Below are 15,294 nucleotides of genomic sequence, written 5' to 3' on the forward strand. Positions count from 1 at the left end.
TCTCTTTTCTTTTCTCGCAGGCACGGCTATGGTGGATGGAGCTTGGAGATGGAGGAGGCTTGAGGATGCTTGAGCTAGCATCTAGGATTGTGGAGCTAGTAGTGTGTGCAAGAGAGGAGGCAACTCATTTCTGCATCAAGGTAAGCTCACTATACTCGTAGGATCGACAGCGCGTCAGCTAGGTGAGAGATAGCCATTAGAGCTCGCTTGAAACGCTTGAAAAAATAAGCGGTCCATGGGTCTTGGCGGTTGAGCGTGAGTGCCCTCTATATTTTGGTTCCATTGCCAGGATAACGAATTCAAGCTTGAGCACTTGCGCGCCTCATATCGAGCATTGAAGTAAGGGATTCATCCTCGAACCGGAGCTTGAGATAGGTAGGAAGTTGGGTTTTTTTATCTTCGAAGCAAGTAAGTATTTTGGGTTATTTTGTTTGTTTGATGATTGGAGAACATGGAGAAATCATTTCAGTTTTTTATTTCGATTCTTGTTGCATTCAGCGTAGGTTAGGATTAGGAAATCGAATAAGAAAAGGGTAGGTTTTACCATTGCAAAACAAGGCAAAACAGGGCACAAATCATGCAAAAAATGGCAAAAAGATTGCTTGGGATGCTTAATGTCGTCAAGTGAGTGATTGGGAGCATCCAAACCTTATCAGGGAAGGGGTTTAAGAGCCAAGAGGCCAAGGGAGAGCTCATTTGCAACCCTTGGAGTGAGTGAGTGAGAGAGAGAGAGAGAGAGAGAGAGAGAGCCCGTGGAGAATCGATTCGATCTTGTCACCGGAGAGCCTACAGATTGCTTCAGGTATATCAATCACTTCCCCTTGCACCCTAGTTGTAATTTGGAAGGTTCTGTGTGAAATGATTAGCTAAATCGTCATTTTTGATCAAAATTGCCTCGGCGCTGCCTCGTTGCATGCAACTCAGCCCGTCCAAGTGGCGGTTTCTAGGCCAAGTCCTAGAATCTGCCCTCGGCCCTTTGTCTTTCGGCTGACTCGGCCCAAAACCCTACTCGGCCCGTTCGAGTGACATCACTTGGCCCCACATACAAACTCAACCCTCGGCCAACCATCCTGCTCAGCCCTCGGCCTGTCTGAGTGACCCAATTCAACCCTCGACCCATGAAAAACTCAGCCCTTAGACAAACTTGATTCGTCCCTCGACCCGTGTGCCTCGGCCTATCCAAGTAGACTCCCTCGACTTGTCTGAGTGACCCTGTCCGAGTGGACCTTTTTGGCCCGTCCGAGTTCACCTTGTCCAAGTCGTCCATTCGGCCCTCAACTAGTGCACCTCGGCCTATCCGAGTCGCTCACTCAGCCTTGCAATTCGGAAAAGTTGGGCCGAGTGTGGACTTTTTTAAATTTTCCTGAAATTTGACTAGACCCAGCTAGAGCTCAGTCGCACACTTGAGGAAGTTACTATATGTATATCCTCTACATCACGTGCATTTAAGGCCTATTTATAAATATCCTTATTTTTGAAAATTTCCTAAATAAAACATAACCCTTTTCTATTCAATCTATAAATAACCCCATTATATTACAGCCTTTTGTATGTAAAAAATGTATAAAAATGGTATTTTAAAAATACCTTATTTTGAACTCACGTGATGCACACATATATTCATGAGTAACTTACCCAAGGCCGCACAACCTATCGCAAGTCCTCTTGATGCTTAGAACTCAATTTTGGTGCAAGGAATAGGCAAAATTATAAGGTGCAGCCACTTAGCAACTTACGTAGGCTATTGTGAGACCTAGAGTCCTAGAGACAATCCACTGAGCCATAAACCCTGACCAGACCAAGAATGAGCAAGATAATGTAGCAGGAAAACCCGGAACCCTGTCAAGATGGCCAGAGAATTGATCGACAAGCCTATTAGGACCAAAATGAAGCAAGAGTGCGTAAGATGCTTAGTTTTGTTTGCCGCACTTATCTTAAACTTTCGCACTTGAAGTACACTTAAGGAAAACTGAAAGCTTGATTGAGCACAAGTGCACGGGAAGGAACACACACACTGAGAGGAGATAAATTGAGGATTGTATTTAATAAGTCAAGGAACTCACTCAGATAAACAACTCAAGGAATCCACCAATAGGAGAAGACCCAAAGACATAGGCAGACTATCGACACACGGAGTAGGACCAAGCAAGTGGCACCAAAGAGGTGGAATTGATAAACTTACTCAACCTGATCGATAGCTTGGTGAAGCATGAGAACACGAAAATGGCAAAAGAAAACCTAGATTGCAGGACGAACGAGGAACTCAACTTAGAAGTCTTCTTAGAGGCAATTTAGCAGCTGGTTAGTAGCTACGATGTGCATGCCCGGTATGAGCACCGCGCCAAGATAGCATATGCCATTATCGCAGACTTAAAAGAGGAGAGAAAGCTAGCCCACAAGGCATTGCAAAGCATAGTAGAGTACAACAGAGACTAGCAGGCTAGGAGCCAAAGGCAAAGCACAGAATTGCGCGAGGTACAGCGGGTGCTAAACCTAGCCAGTAGAAACAAAATTGATCACCAGAGAGCCCTGGAAGGAGACTTAACACTGAGCGAGCTTCTCATGAAGTGACTGCTAGACAACATAGCAACAAAGCAAAGTGCCGCAGCACTAGCGAAATCACTGCTATCATGATTAGGAGCAAACCAAGGCTCGAAGAGCAAGTCCAAAATCCCAATCGTTGCAAAGCAGCTCCCCCATGATGATCCATACAGTTTTATAGAGCAATTCGAGCAAGTCTGCAAAGCAGCTCGACAAGTACTGGCCCCATGATGATCCATACAATTTTGTAGAGCAATTCGAGCAAGTTTGCGAAACCAACGGCCTCACCGACGTGACTCAACACTCTCAAGCATTTGGGCTCTGCTTAGGTAACATTATCATGAGCCCTTGTAGGTGATAGAATCCTACTATGTGGGCTATCATTGCCCTATGGAAATGGTTAGGATTGCACCCTGTAGAGCATGCAGTAGCAGCATGACCTAATCAAGCACAGTTTGAAACATTGACCTAGGAAAATGACAATGTTGGTCTTAATGTGCATCAATCTTGACTATTTTTACAATAGGATGGAGCACCTTGACCTTGGAAAGATATTCATAGAAGGAAGCTCTAAGCTAGAGGCATAAGGCTAGACGAGGGAAATAGAGAAAGGACCTTGCCACATGGCCGGTCATGTAAAAAAGGGATGGGTGCCCATGGGATTTTAGGGCTTCTATATAAAGTTGAAAAAGTGAATGGAAGCTCATTCTTTTGGTGTGTGGCTAACAAGAGTTCTCTTCTCCTTCTCTTGTTCTATTCTCCTTGAGAGAGGGAGTGTGAGAGTGTGAGGGAGTGAGTGTGTGGGAGTGAGGGATCAAGAGGGTGAAGATCTTCACCATCTCCTCTTCTCTTCTCCTCTTCTCTTCTCTTCTCTTTTCTCGTGCACGTGGCTATGGTAGATGGAGCTTGGAGATGGAGGAGGCTTGAGGATGCTTGAGCTAGCATCTAGGATCATGGAGCCACCGATGTGTGTGAGAGAGGAGGAAACTCATTTCGGCATCAAGGTAAGCTCACTACACTCGTAGGATTGACGATGCGTCAGCTAGGTGAGAGATAGCCATTAGAGCTCGCTTGAAAGGCTTGAAAAAATAAGCAGTTCATGGGTCTTGGCAGTTGAGCGTGAGCTCCCTCTACAACCTCTTGCTTTGATTTTTAGCAAGCGAGATATGAAATTTTTTTTGGAAGACTTGGCTATTTGAAATGCTTATGGGGCTATATATGCTTCTACTTTGGGTCTACATTAGGATAGAAGACCTAGCCAAGTGATGGTTGGTTCAAAGCCTATAATATGGACACATGCTTTGCATGCAACTAAAAAGAGAAAAGCTATTGATAGTGAAATGTCTCATGCAAGGCAAGTCATTCATGACATAACTGGCTGGGAATCGTAGATGCATATTCAATGGATGCATATTTAACAAAAGTGCAAAATACACATGTACTTGTGGGAAAGAAACAGAAGAGAGATGAAGATAAAGCAGTGGTATCTAAGAGAATAACAAGAAGAAGTGTGGATCAACCTAAAGCTACAAATCAACATTTTCATTATTTCCAAAAGATTGACGACCAAACAATGAGTTCCCATGCAAATGTTGGTTATGAGTGGATGTCCGGTGTGACAACCTATCTTCATGATCTTAAACATGCTGAAAACTGTCTCCTTTCCTTGCTTTATCATGTGCATACTACCCTTGATCATCTCTTGCATGATAAACTTGAGCATGTTGAGAACCAACTCTTTGTAAAAGGGATGACATCCATGTACAAACTCATTTCTGTCATCATTTAGGGAATAATATTGATGTCCTTTATCTCTTGAACTAGTAAAGTTGGGCCTGCTCCTATTCTAAGAATTGGTATGAGGCTAAACTGTTTCATTCACCTTAGAAGGTCCTCCATGTTCAAAAGTGGATGGCATATGATGCTGATGGGTTGTTGTGAACCTCACATTACCATGAACAATAGGTACATCTTTAGCATGGAAAGGTGAATTGTTTTGCAATTTGTTACCCAAGTTGCTGAATATAAATTTGGCATCCATCCTATGGTTTTGTTGTTCCATGTGTGTAATCATCTTACTAAATTTTTCATCCATTGAATGTGTGAGTTGGATTAACCTCCATTCATGTTACGAAATTGCTTTGATAACTACTAGAAGTCATTGGAATCATGGGTAACATTTACTTCAGTTTTAGGCTCATTGTCATAAGGAACCCTTTGCCAATGGGCCTGTTCATTTGTTGTACTATTGCCCATAAATTCTTATCCCTGATTTGTGGCCAATGGTAGGATTAGCTTCAGCATGGTAATCTTCTAAACCCTCATTAATGTGCTCCAATACCTGCCCCTTCTTCTTGTTCCTTGCCATTATGGAAACTGTGATAATTCAGGACTATGCCTGATAAAGAATGGTCAATATCAAAAGCTATTCTCCTCCAATCTACATTCTTGATATCTCCACACAAAGCTAATAACACGTAGATTTACTAGATTTATTGAAATAACAAGTTTGGAAGAGGTTGCATCAGATCAAAACATTGTACCCTGTCAACCAGTCCCAGTGCTGTCTACAGTGACCACCTATCACTAAAATGGCCAAAACTTTTGATCCATTGGTCCAAATGAAGTGTTCTATAGCTGGATCAAAGATCACTTTATCCTCTATGAATTGAGCATAAGAACAAAATTTTCAGAGTGAAATATCTCCTTTTTGTAATTGATTCTTTATGACTGTCCAAGATTAGACAACAACTTGTAATAGCCTGTAAAATCACTGTTTGGACCCAGTTTCATATCCTTTTGTCATAGATCATCAAGAAGCACCTATGGGTGCCGAAGTATGACCTAGAGGCTCAATCATCCACCTGGAGTCAACTTCAAAGTACTTGTAGACTTGTATATCCAATCAAAATGTCAATAATTGCCTTGTTTTGCTCTATTTGTTACCATAAGTATTCAAGTCTTCATCCACTCTTTCCCAAGTGGTCTTTCGTGGTCCACCACCTGTGGTGAGGGATAAATGTCGTAGATTTCGTGTAAGGACTACTGAACACGGAGTTCAAGTTGCAACAAGGGAAGAGACTAACAAGAAGAAATCGAATTTCTGATGCCAAAGTTCACTATATTCCTTGTCAAATGAGTTACATGAGGTTCATATTCAGAAAAATCTGAAGTTTCTCATAAATCGTTTTGCATTCAGGTGTATGATGACAGTTACATTGAACAGAATAATGGGCATTATCTAATAATCCAATCAAGCATGTCCCTTAGTGCAGTGACAATGAGAGAACCAGCTGTTGTTCAACACATCTGATTTCTGATGCTCTCAGAGCTTTCTATCATATACGCAAAACCAGTAATATATGGGATCTCAAAGCAGTGCAGCCCTGTTCTTAAACAGGTACCGGGAGGTTCGAAGAACCAATCAAGGGCTGATCAGTATCATCTCAAAAATGAATAGATCTTATCAGTAGTATCTCAAGAAGACTTCAGCATCTCAAAATTTCTTGGTACAAAAGAAACTTTTTGCTCTTTGTAGATAGTAACAGGACTGTTCACTCCTCGCTTCTGAGGGAAAGAGATGAGTTCTGGCAGAGGGGAGACTGACATTTAGATCTGATGCAGCTGAAAGGGATACATTAGAGCCTTGCAGAGCAATCGTGGGACATGTCAAATGCCCATCTGGCAGTTATTCTCTCACTTCGCTCGCGTTTCTGCTCAATGGGATGCCTGCCTGTAAGCATTTCAACAAGCAGTATCCCAAAGGAGTAGACATCACTCTTCTTTGTTAGTTGGTAAGTTCTGAGATATTTCGAATCCAGGTAACCAACAGTCCCCTTCACTTGTGTAGAGACATGGGTGGAATCAAGCTCCCAAGGCCTAAGATGAGAGAATCCGAAATCAGCAACTTTAGCTCGGTAGCTGCTGGTTAACAGGATGTTAGTGGACTTTATGTCACGGTGGATGATAGGTCTATCAACATATAGATGCAGGTAGGTAACTGCATGTGCTACATCGATAGCAATGTCCAATCTTGTAGCCAAGTCAAGAACTGTACCAAACTGACCATCGAGGTGCTGATGCAGGTTTCCATTGGGTACATATTCAACCACGAGGATCCTTTCAGATCTTTTTGCAACATCATAGATAGCTTCATTATCCAAAAGTACAGCAACATCTATATGCTCCAATAGGGAGTGAGTGGAGAGCACACTGTAGTAAGGCTCGACCAGAAAGCGCAACCTTCCGCTGTCTCGTTCCTTCTGTTCCCTTCCTCATAACCAACATATTGTGGAGGTGCTCCAATAAGTCGAGACACGTGATCGTTGGATGGCTTCTGCAACTGCCTTATCTGCCAGATCCTGGTCCATCACACACTTATGCAACTCAACATCCAAGTACAGCACCCGACTGCTGAAGCATAACAATTTTGCAAGCATTGCAGGTTGAACTTGAGACGGCCACTGAAAGGCTCCTTCCTTTATCCGTTGCTGCTCCTTCCTTTATCCATTGCTGGTGCGAATCCATTGAACTGCCACTCCTGTCACACTGTTGCAGATTGGCCACACCTCCTTCTTTTATCAGGCAAAAATCCAAAACTACACAAGCGTAACGATAGGGCAGACATGGCAGACATAGTAGGGCGATTCTTCTTGAAGGAGGTTAACTTCCAACATATCTTGTGGGTGTTGCGCTGAAGATTCGACACTGGAATACCAGTCCACTTGCTCACAATCTCAGCAAAGTCATTCCTGTGACTTCTCTCTCAACATTGGCTTACTTGAATTCTGATATTCATCCAAAGCTTTCTCAGCTACTTCCAACTGTCTTTGAAGAGACATGAGACTGCCATATCTTAAGCTCTGGAACTCTATTCAGGTCATAATCCCCTTCAGCTTTCTGTCTCTCCCTATTCACCCCTACAATACCCTCACGATCTGCTTTTTCATTGTCAGACGTACCCTCTCAATTAGTCTTCCCTTCTCCTCTTTTAGCTGAGCGACAAAAAACTCCTCTTTGACAAGAATAACTCTCGTTTCTTTACACCCATAGGAGATCTATGCACCAACTTTGATTTTGACCTTGAGGACTAACGTAGGGTATCTTTGGAGTCATCAATTGCCCCATTAACAGTCAGCTTCGAGATGGGTGATCTGCGCACAAACTTCAACTTCGGCCTTAAGAATTGGATGGCAAAATGCTCTCTCGGTGCTTCACTAGTGCTTTACTCGCTTAAGCAGCTTTTGAGAGACTTCCTTCAACTCTATGTCATGGGAACTTTTGAACTTAGATGATCGGCTTCCACAAAGCTTCCTTTGATTCCACAATTCCCTGCACTTTTCTTAGAGATCATCATTGAAATTATCAGCTTGATAATGTCCTTTGGCATCAGTTTTTTCATATTTTTCTAACACACACACATCATGCATCCAAACAGAAACACAGACACACTAGCGGAATATATACATTGGATGCGGGTACTGAAAAGACGGATTATCGTAATGCATCAATCACACACACAATGAATCACACGCAGAAAATAACACAAATGCACAACAAAAAAAAATGGAGGTGTATACGGCTCGGATGCGCAGCAGCACGACATCCACCCCCTCTAAACCTGCGCATGCTCCGGATGAGCCAACTATCCAGGATCATTCAAGTCCACAAATAGGTTGAGATCAATTTCTAGTAGACCTGTTTCTCCATCTGCTTCATCATCCATATTCTCTGCTTCTTCTACTTGACTTTCTTCTACCTGCTCTTCTTCTGCCAATGCTTCAAGTAAATATTCTTCATCTTCTCTTCTCTTGAAAATCTTGACCCGTTTTCCAGCAATGGGCACCCTTAATACTGTTCCATCTGATTCAGCCAATTCATAGGTTCCATTGCCAAAAACCTGTTTCACCTTATATGGTCCAAACCATCTTTGAACCAGTTTTCTCATGCTACTATGCTGATTCTCTAGACTACTGTCGTAGACTAGAACCCAATCTCCTTCTTTTATGGCTCTAGGCCTCAAGCGATGCCTCAAATCAAACTTGTCCTTGTTTCTGAGTCGGGCTACCTTCAAACGATCAACTGCTAGCTGCACATCTTCTGTCCTTCTCTCTAGTTGACGAATTCGAAGAGCTAGAAGCTCCTCCCTTGATAAATTCTCATGCCATGGAAGAACACTCCACGTGAGAGCACAGATTTCTGTAGGCATGACAGGTTTTTGCCCATACATCAACTCTGCAGGCATATATCCAGTAGTCACGCTATGTGTAGAGCGATCTGCCCACAATGGAAAAGGTAGTAATCTCGGCCAATCCCCAATCCGACCTCTACAAGCTTTTGCCAATGCTTTAACTATCGGCGGATGTCCTCTTTCGCTCTTCCCATTTCCCTCTGGATTATAGGCAATAGTAAGAGCCAATTTAATCCCAAGCCGTGAGAAAAATTCTCTAGCTTCATTTGCATCTAGCTCTCCATGATCAGCTGTAATCTTGCCTATACATCCATACCTGCAAAATATTTCTTCCAACAAGAATTTACATGCTGTAGTGGTGGTCTTCGTCCGCAAAGATCTGCCTTCAACATAGTTTGTAAGATCCTCCCTAGCCAAGACAAGATATCTCATCTGCCAAAGTCCCACTGGCAAAGTAACCAAGTCTACCACCCACTTATAATGCATACATAGTGGATAGGTCAGATGCAACTCATCACGATGCCGCACTAAAGAGTAAAGCTGGCAGTCCCTGCAAGTCTCCATAAAGTGGGAAACATCTTTATACATCCCTTTCCACCAATATCTTTCTTTGATTTTCTCATAGGTAGCCCACACACCTCTATGACCAGCCCATAAACTCTCATGAAACTCTCGCATAATCTGTATCTGCATCGCTACCTCACAAACTACTCTCAAGGGTAAGCCGCCTCTCTTCTTTGGATGCTTCTAAAGAAAACCATCTTTCAAGAAATACCCATAAGCCTTCCTTCTGATTTTCTTGAATTCATCATCTGTCCAATCAGCTCTTCGAGTTAATGAACTTAAATACTGTCCAATTTGCAGCCACTCGTCAACATAAAGTTCTTCAATAAAGGCTTCAACAGTAGATACATGACAATCATGAACAAGGACAGAAGCTGCAAACTCTGTCTCATCATCTTCTGCAAGCATTGACTCCTCATCCTCATATCTTGCTCTAGATAGCATGTCAGCAACAACTGGATTATCTTTCCCTGCTATGTGTCGAAATTCTGGATTCAATGATTTGATATAGGCAATCCACCGAAGCATTGCTATATCTGGAGTTGAGCAGCTAGTAATCATGCCAAGCAAAGGCAAACAATCTGTTTCCACAACAACTGAAGCTCTAATAAAATACCCTTTATCACACTTCAGTGCAGTGACTACTCCCCACAACTCTCTTTTAATCTGCGGATATCTCCTCTGTCGCTCATTAAGAACTTTAGCTCCAAAGCGGATTGCATATCTATTTCCATCAGCATCATCGTGTCCCACTGCCCAACCTATGCCAATAGGGCTAGTATCAACTGTCAACATGATTGGCCGTCCACACTGATAATCCGCCTTGCGAAGAGTAGGAGCTGACTGCAACAACTTCTTGAGTTTACACATGGCTTTCGAATGCTTCTCATCCCAATGAAATTTCTGCCCCTTTCGAAGCAACTGATAGAGAACATCTACTATGTGAGCAAAATGAGGAATCCAAATCATGTAAAATACACAAGCTCCCACAAATCTCCGCACCTCTGAAGTAGTCAAGCAATACTCTGCAATCCTGCTTATGGCATCCACCTTTGCAGGTGAAGGCTTCCTGCCATAATAACCAACCATATGCCCAACTATGATGACTTCATTAACACCAAAGACAGATTTCAGCCCTGAAAGAGTCAAGTTTACCTCTCTAATCGTGTCAATATTTTCTCACAAGCAACCAAGTGTTCAGCCACAAACTGTCTACATCCTCGCAAATCAAGACTTTCATTCTTTTCTTCTTCTGCACAACCCTTAATAGGTACATCATCTAGAAAAGGCATGGTATACTGCGGAATATAGTCTCGTAGAACTCTATGCATAGCATTCATCATATGAGCAACTGAGTTGATGGCACCTTGAGGCAAGGTACACATCCTCACAAGACCAATAGGTGTCCGCATAGTAGTAATATCTTTGCTTTCCAAGGCAAGCTGAAACTGAACATAACTTGAATACAAGTCACCTAGAGAATAGATGGCTCGTCCTGCAAAAGCCTCAGCAAATTCATCCACAACTGAACTTGTTCCCACATTCCTGATTGTCACTTTGTTCACGGGCTGCATATCCTAAATAAACCTCAAAGTACCATTCTTCTTTGGTACAGTAAACCACCTGTTAGAATAGGGCGCAGAAGAGGGTTCCAAAATCCCCATCTTAATCTTCTCATTCAGCAACTCTATCAGCTTTGGCAAGTGTGCTTTAGGCACAGGTATAGGACGTATATTCCATGGCACATGAGGGACAGTGAAGATGACCATAGGCGCAACCAATTCGGGACTAATGCAGCCAATTTCATGAGGAAAGAAAGCAAATGCCTTACCATGATGTCTAAGCATCTCTCTAAAACATTCTTTTTCCACTGGAAGCAAGAAATCATCATTTCCAATCTTCAATTCTGCAAGAGTTTCAGCTGTAAATTTATGTCCAATATTTGCAGGATCTCTCAGCATAGGCTACTTCATAGCTTTTTCTATCTGCTCATCACTATCAGGAGGAAGCGGCTCTGCAACCGGCTTAACCTTCTTATCAACTATTTTATACTTCGTGTCAACCTTGGCATCAGTCAGGCTCTCTTTTCTTTGCTGCAAATTCTGCAAATTTTCAGCAACTCTCAATTCTGTTGGCTAAAAGATTTCAGCCCTTTGCTCTATGGACTGCATGGGTGCAGCCTGAAACTCTATATGCTGAAATCTTTCAGCATTCAACTCTATTGGCTGAATGGATTCAGCCCTCGGCTCTATGGACTGCATGGGTGCAGCCTCATACTCCATATGCTGAATTTTTCCAGCATTTAACTCTGTTGGCTGAAAGGTTTCAGCCCTCTGCAACTCTATAAGCTGATCAAGATCAGCCATAAATTCAGTTTGCTGAGTTTTCTCAGCCTCTAACTTTGTTTTTAGTATAAAATCAGAAATTTCCTGAAACATATCCAAGGTTTGCACAGGTATGATCTTTGAACCCTTATATACATCAGTTTTTAGCATTGTTCCTATCTCAAACAATGTATCTGCATAAGACATCCCTTCATACAGTCCATCTACATGCTCTTCTGCTTGCAAAATACCTGCAATCTTCAACTCTTTCTCCTTACGACCAATGTACTGCCTGGCAGCTCTAGGAAAATCTGAAATTTTCTGATAACTCACTGAACTATCGGAAGAAAAAACCACAAAATTAGTGGAGAAAGATTGGCTGCCAGGAGGCGAGATCTCCTCTTTTCTCCGCTCCGTACCACTGGCGTCTCGCAAGACAGCGGTACCTAATGAAAATCCAACTCCTTCGCAGGTAGTGGTGCCTCACGCAAGGAGTCCCTGTTTCTCGGATGATTTACCCCAATAGTCATAAACTAAACAACTCGCATACCATCCTTACTGCGTATCCGTGCATAAGCTGAGCCGTCATCCATCACTTTCGTCTCCATTCTTGCTTCTGTAATGAAAGGCTGTCCAAGAATAATCGGATAAGAGCAAAGATTCCTGAACAAAGCAACGATAATCCTCTTCAACATTACCAATAGAAATTCTGATACTCAGACAAGCAGCATACATCTCACCATAAGTATTATTGGCGGCTCTCATGCGCCAGCCATGCTCTGCATCCATAGGCCACTTGCCACTTTCATAAACACCTCGAGCAATAAGATTAATCTCGGAACCATGATCGACTAAAGCGACCAAAGGAATCTGTTTCTCTCCAATCCTTACCACCGTCTCGGTGGTTGCTCTAGCCCAATGACTACGTGAAAAATGGCTGTGAGGAATGAGGATAGGGGTATCATAATCTTCATACTGCATAGGCTGAACTATTTTCTCCAATTGCGGATTGACAGAAGCATTCTCAACCATCACTGCATCATCATGCTCTTCCCCAAGAGCTCCATGCCATAATCCTTGTAAAGCAGGTCCTTCCATCGCATGTCGTTTCCTCCACAAAAGATCCTGCATCTGATCCTGTATTTCTCTTCTAGCAATCCCAAGAGCTTCTCCAACAGTAACTTCACTATTCCAAATTCTTTCATGAAAAATCTTACTCATATCCATCTGCATATCAAGGTCTGACAAGAGCTTGAATCTTGGCTCCTTTCTTGGTTGCTTCTTTCTTCTCTTTCATCTGCTTGTCTCCCATAGGTTGTTCAGGACCTGATTGAGCTGGAGAACTCGTCATAGGTGGAGCTGTAACATGTGGTGAAACAAAGTCACCCCCTCTAGTCTTTTTGGAGCTGCTGAGACCCTCCTCCTCTCTTCTTCTCTTCTCCTCAACCATGGCATCTAAACCCTGTGTTTTCACCATATAAGCAAAAATAGAATACCTGTCAACAGGAGAATCCCATCCCGTTTCTCCTCGGATGCTGGAGCCCACACAAGTCATAGTCGATGCTTGAACTTTCCCTCTTCTCGCTATCTCCAAGGTAGAGGACCATAAAGCAGAGTCTCCATCTGATTTCTGCTCAAGCTGGACTCCATAAGCTGAAGCATCTCCTCTAACACTCACATAAGATGATCGCACAGCCATATCATCAACAAGCTTCTTCATGCCTCCCTTACCAAAGTTCGTGTCAAGAGGAGCACCAGTCTCTGTCAGCCATATCTTCCCATCTTGTCCCTAGAACACTACATTCTTCTTACACGCTTCCTGAAAAGCATCACAATCTCTGCAGTGTTGATGCTCTGTACTATCGCACCAAATACATCGTCTCCCTTTTCTTTGACTAGCTGGAAAAGCAGTCGCTGGAGCAGGTGCTACAACAGGTACTGACATAAGTTGCTCTTTTAACTTACCAACTTCAGCTTTGACTGCTTCAATCGTCAAATCTGCCAAGCCTTTAATAAGATCATCTACAGATAAGGGCATTGGAGCAGCATGAACTGGTGGATTTACAACAGGAGGAGTAGGCTTAGGCATAGAACTTGCAGCAAGGGTAGAAGAAGAGGTCTCCAAGGATTTTTCATAAGACCTGTATCCTCAAGGAAATATTCATCTTTTAATGCCTTCTTAAACTCTGCCCAACCTGCATGTGTTTCTTGAATTTCTGAAATTCGGACTTCAAGAGCGTGCACCACGATCCGCAAGAAGTAGCGGCTCCAAACATCTTGAGAAACCCCAAAAAACTTCATCTTTTCTTCATACAAATGCAGGTAAGTTGACACTTGTTGACCATTGAACTGCTTCATCTCGTGTTGGATAGCTTTCAAGGCATCCATGGCATCACTATCACGTTTTGCGTGAGCTTGCTACTGCATATAGGTTGTAAATGACTGAAACAAGTTCTTCATGACATTGTCATCTGTCATCTCTTCTTGTGAGTCTCCCATCTTGTTGAAAAGTGACGCAGGACTTTCATGTCGGGTTCACAAAAAATGTCACAGATTTCGTGTAAGGGCTACTGAACACGGAGTTCAAGTTGCAACAAGGGAAGAGACTAACAAGAAGAAATCGAATTTTTGATGCCAAAGTTCACTATATTCCTTGTCAAATGAGTTACATGAGGTTCATATTCAGAAAAATCTGAAGTTTCTCATAAACTGTTTTGCATTCAGGTGTATGATGACAGTTACATTGAACAGAATAATGGGCATTATCTAATAATCCAATCAAGCATGTCCCTTAGTGCACTAACAATGAGAGAACCAGCTGTTGTTCAACACATCTGATTTCTGATGCTCTCAGAGCTTTCTATCATATACGCAAAACCAGTAATATATGGGATCTCAAAGCAGTGCAGCCCTGTTCTTAAACAGGTACCGGGAGGTTCGAAGAACCAATCAAGGGCTGATCAGTATCATCTCAAAAATGAATAGATCTTATCAGTAGTATCTCAAGAAGACTTCAGCATCTCAAAATTTCTTGGTACAAAAGAAACTTTTTGCTCTTTGTAGATAGTAACAGGACTGTTCACTCCTCGCTTTTGAGGGAAAGAGATGAGTTCTGGCAGAGGGCAGACTGACATTTAGATCTGATGCAGCTGAAAGGGATACATTAGAGCCTTGCAGAGCAATCGTGGGACATGTCAAATGCCCATCTTGCAGTTATTCTCTCACTTCGCTCGCGTTTCTGCTCAATGGGATGCCTGCCTGTAAGCATTTCAATAAGCACTATCCCAAAGGAGTAGACATCACTCTTCTGTGTTAGCTGGTAAGTTTTGAGATACTCCGGATCTAGGTAACCGGCAATCCCCTTCACTTGTGTAGAGACATGGGTGGAATCAAGCTCCCAAGGCCCAAGACGAGAGAATCCAAAATGAGCAACTTTAGCTCGGTAGCTGCTGGTAAACAGGATGTTAGTGGACTTTATGTCACGGTGGATGATAGGTCTATCAGCATATAGATGCAGGTAGGTAACTGCATGTGCTACATCGATAGCAATGTCCAATCTTGTAACCAAGTCAAGAACTGTACCAAACTGACCATCGAGGTGCTGACGCAGGTTTCCATTGGGTACATATTGAACCACGAGGATCCTTTCAGATCTTTCTGCAGCATCATAGATAG

General features: G+C 42.7%; 1 protein-coding gene across 1 annotated transcript; it reads right to left on the reverse strand.

Annotated features, from left to right (window-relative positions):
• Positions 1–299: 299 nt before the first annotated feature.
• On the reverse strand, positions 300–7,382 carry LOC148017308 (calmodulin-binding receptor-like cytoplasmic kinase 2). Its single transcript, XM_087662737.1, has 5 exons — positions 7,322–7,382; positions 6,943–7,139; positions 6,784–6,892; positions 6,217–6,691; positions 300–375 (listed from the first exon to the last, which is right to left on the reverse strand). Exons 1-5 carry the CDS (start codon positions 7,380–7,382, stop codon positions 300–302), a joined length of 918 nt encoding a protein of 305 aa, XP_087518863.1.
• Positions 7,383–15,294: the final 7,912 nt, after the last annotated feature.

Source organism: Lygodium microphyllum, chromosome 22 (assembly GCF_053477565.2).
Source record: "Lygodium microphyllum isolate KBCC chromosome 22, Lygodium_microphyllum_v1.1.10, whole genome shotgun sequence".
NCBI classification, from domain to species: Eukaryota; Viridiplantae; Streptophyta; class Polypodiopsida; order Schizaeales; family Lygodiaceae; genus Lygodium; species Lygodium microphyllum.

What these genes read in the sequence shown, in the direction of transcription:
- LOC148017308 (XM_087662737.1), bottom strand. Translation starts at nt 7,382, where the DNA reads ATGTCTCTTCAAAGACAGTTGGAAGTAGCTGAGAAAGCTTTGGATGAA. An exon ending in AAGGAACGAGACAGCGGAAG is followed by an intron (nt 6,692 to 6,783) that starts GTTGCGCTTTCT and finishes TGGATAATGAAG; the next exon opens with CTATCTATGATGTTGCAAAA. An exon ending in AGAATAACTGCCAGATGGGC is followed by an intron (nt 376 to 6,216) that starts ATTTGACATGTC and finishes CCAACTTCCTAC; the next exon opens with CTATCTCAAGCTCCGGTTCG.